Below are 2,324 nucleotides of genomic sequence, written 5' to 3'. Positions count from 1 at the left end.
CGACTAGTGGTTAAAGCAGTGATCTCCACTTTCTAATTAGTTAGTGATCTGTGGGGTAACACTGTATTCGTTGAAAGCCTCTAAATGTGGCGAATGCTGGGTGAGCCAGTGGCGAGCATCCAGAGTCAGTCCTTGCTCTCATGCTGTTTTTACACTGGAGGAGAGAGAATTACAATTACAAAATATGCAGTTTTCTGAAGGATAGAGTGCTGAGATAGAGAAGTATCAACTCTACCATTTAAAGTGAACTTAAAGGGGTGCCTGGCTGGCTGGCTCAGTCCATAGAGATATGACTCTTGAATGTGGGGATGTGAGTTGAAGCCCCACATTAGGTGTAGAGTTACTTTTTTTAAAAAAAAGTACAGATTTAAATAGAAAATCCATTAATTTTTTTTTAATATGGGGTGCCTGGGTGGCCCAGTCCCTTGAGCATCCAACTCCTGGTTTCAGCTCAGGTCATGGTCTCAGGGTTGTGAGATGGGGCCCCGTATCGGGCTCCGTGCTCAGCCAGGAATCTGCTTTATTTTCTTCCGCTCCCTCTCCCTCTGCCCCTTCCCCCCTTCAAATAAAAAAATAAATCTTTTTTTTAATGTTGTTTTTAAATTTTTTTTTTTTGTAATCTCTACACCCAGAATGGGGCTCGAACTCACAATCCTGAGATTGAGTGGCATGCTCTTCCAACTGAGCCAGCCAGGTGCCCCTAAATTTTAAAAAATCCATTAAAAATAATAAAAATTTAAAAAAACAAAAAGAGGAACTGAAAGAGAGCTTGGGAAGATGGTGGAGTAAGAGGACCTTGAGCTCACGCCGTTCCATGTTAAAACTAGATATAATCTACATCCAAGTGAATAAAATGAGCCTTAAAGGTGAGACTTGAGGAGAAAGAAGGCAGGCATGGGAAGGTAGGGATGGAGGAAGAGGAGGCAGCCACGGCCAAGCTTGGAGGGTGAAAGGAACCAAAAGCTGGGCACGTGGTGGTCTCAGGAAGGGAACAGTGATAGGAAAAGGCTCTGGATCTGCTACTAATGGTACTGAGCACCTCATAACTGCTGAACACTGTTTTAAGTGGTTTACCTTGTCTAAGTCTCCCCATAGCCCTGTGAAGAAGGCCATTACTGTTTTTATGCTGTAAATTCTGCAGCACAGAGTTATTGGCCCAAGGTCACACAGTTTATAAATAGCACAGCTAGGAGTCAACCTGGATGGATCTGACTCAACAGTCTATGCTCTTAACTATATCAAGAAGGAGAAGCAGGGTCTCACCTAGAAAACAGAATATAAAAAAAGACTGGAGTCAGAGCAACCGGGGCTGAGTGGGAAGTGCTGTTGATAAAGGATGTGGAATGGGAAAGCAAGACAAAAGGCCCAGAAGATCAAAGACAGTAGTGTTTGGAGCTAAAAAGCAACATAATAAAATAGGACAAAGTTTAGTTGGCCGCCTCACCTTCAATCCACGCCCAACCCCTCTCCTGTCCCTTCAGGCAGGACTCACTATTCTTCTTCTGCTTTGTCCTCGCGCACAAAACAGGACATTTTCACAGTCTCAAAGGGTCTCCCCACAGACTGCTTATTAATTACAAAGGGAAGGGGCGCCTGGGCGGCTCAGTAGTTAAGCGTCTGCCTTCCGCTCAGGGTCTGATCCCAGGGTCCTGGGATGGAGCCCCACATCAGGCTCCTCTGCTGGGAGCCTGCTTCTTCCTCTCCCACTCCCCCTGCTTGTGTTCCCTCTCTCGCTGGCTGTCTCTCTCTGTCAAATAAATAAATAAAATCTTTTAAAAAAAGGGGGGGGGGGATAAGAACTTCACAACGAGCTACCTGGCCCACTCCAGCTTAACCAAGCGAAGAAGAGAGCATTCAGCGTGTTCTCAGGGAAGGCTCTGGAAAGGAATTAGGGGTTAGTGTAAGAGAAGGGTTTTGTGAGGAAGACTCTGGTTAACGGAGGAGGAATCCATGGGTGATAGGGCAGGGTCCATTCGAGAAAGAGGGGGTGTCTCCGGAAGGGGGGGAGAAATCTTGAGCCTGGGGATGTTCTCAGTGGTAAGAGTGAGTCATCGGGGAGGGACTTGATGGGGACGAGTTGATTGACAGGAGGGTCAGAACGGGGTCAGTATGGGGTGGGTAAACTCTGGATGACGAGAGGGTGGAGGGCTTGAGGTAGGGGTCGCCAGGACCGTCCTGAAAAGGCCCGCTAGGGGCAAGGCCCAAAGGCAGCGGTGAGCGGGTTGGGGAAGCCCCATTGCGGGCGCACAACGCCGCCCCTCGGCCGGGCAGCTTTGGGAGGGGACTCGGGGTGGCGAGCAGCCGGGGGCGGGGCCGGGGGCGGG

The 2,324-nt window shown here is 48.7% G+C and overlaps 1 protein-coding gene across 1 annotated transcript in view; it reads left to right on the top strand.

Annotated features, from left to right (window-relative positions):
- The first annotated feature begins 908 nt into the window (after window positions 1–908).
- CSNK2A2 (casein kinase 2 alpha 2) overlaps window positions 909–2,324 on the top strand; it is a 37,176-nt gene continuing 35,760 nt past the window's right edge. The window contains exon 1 of the mRNA XM_034639029.1: window positions 909–946. Within this exon, the coding sequence (XP_034494920.1) occupies window positions 909–946 (38 nt within the window). The remainder of the gene's footprint in view (window positions 947–2,324) is intronic.

This window comes from Ailuropoda melanoleuca, chromosome 12 (genome assembly GCF_002007445.2).
Source record: "Ailuropoda melanoleuca isolate Jingjing chromosome 12, ASM200744v2, whole genome shotgun sequence".
Lineage (NCBI taxonomy): Eukaryota > Metazoa > Chordata > Mammalia > Carnivora > Ursidae > Ailuropoda > Ailuropoda melanoleuca.
This window is presented reverse-complemented; position numbering and strand designations above follow the sequence as displayed.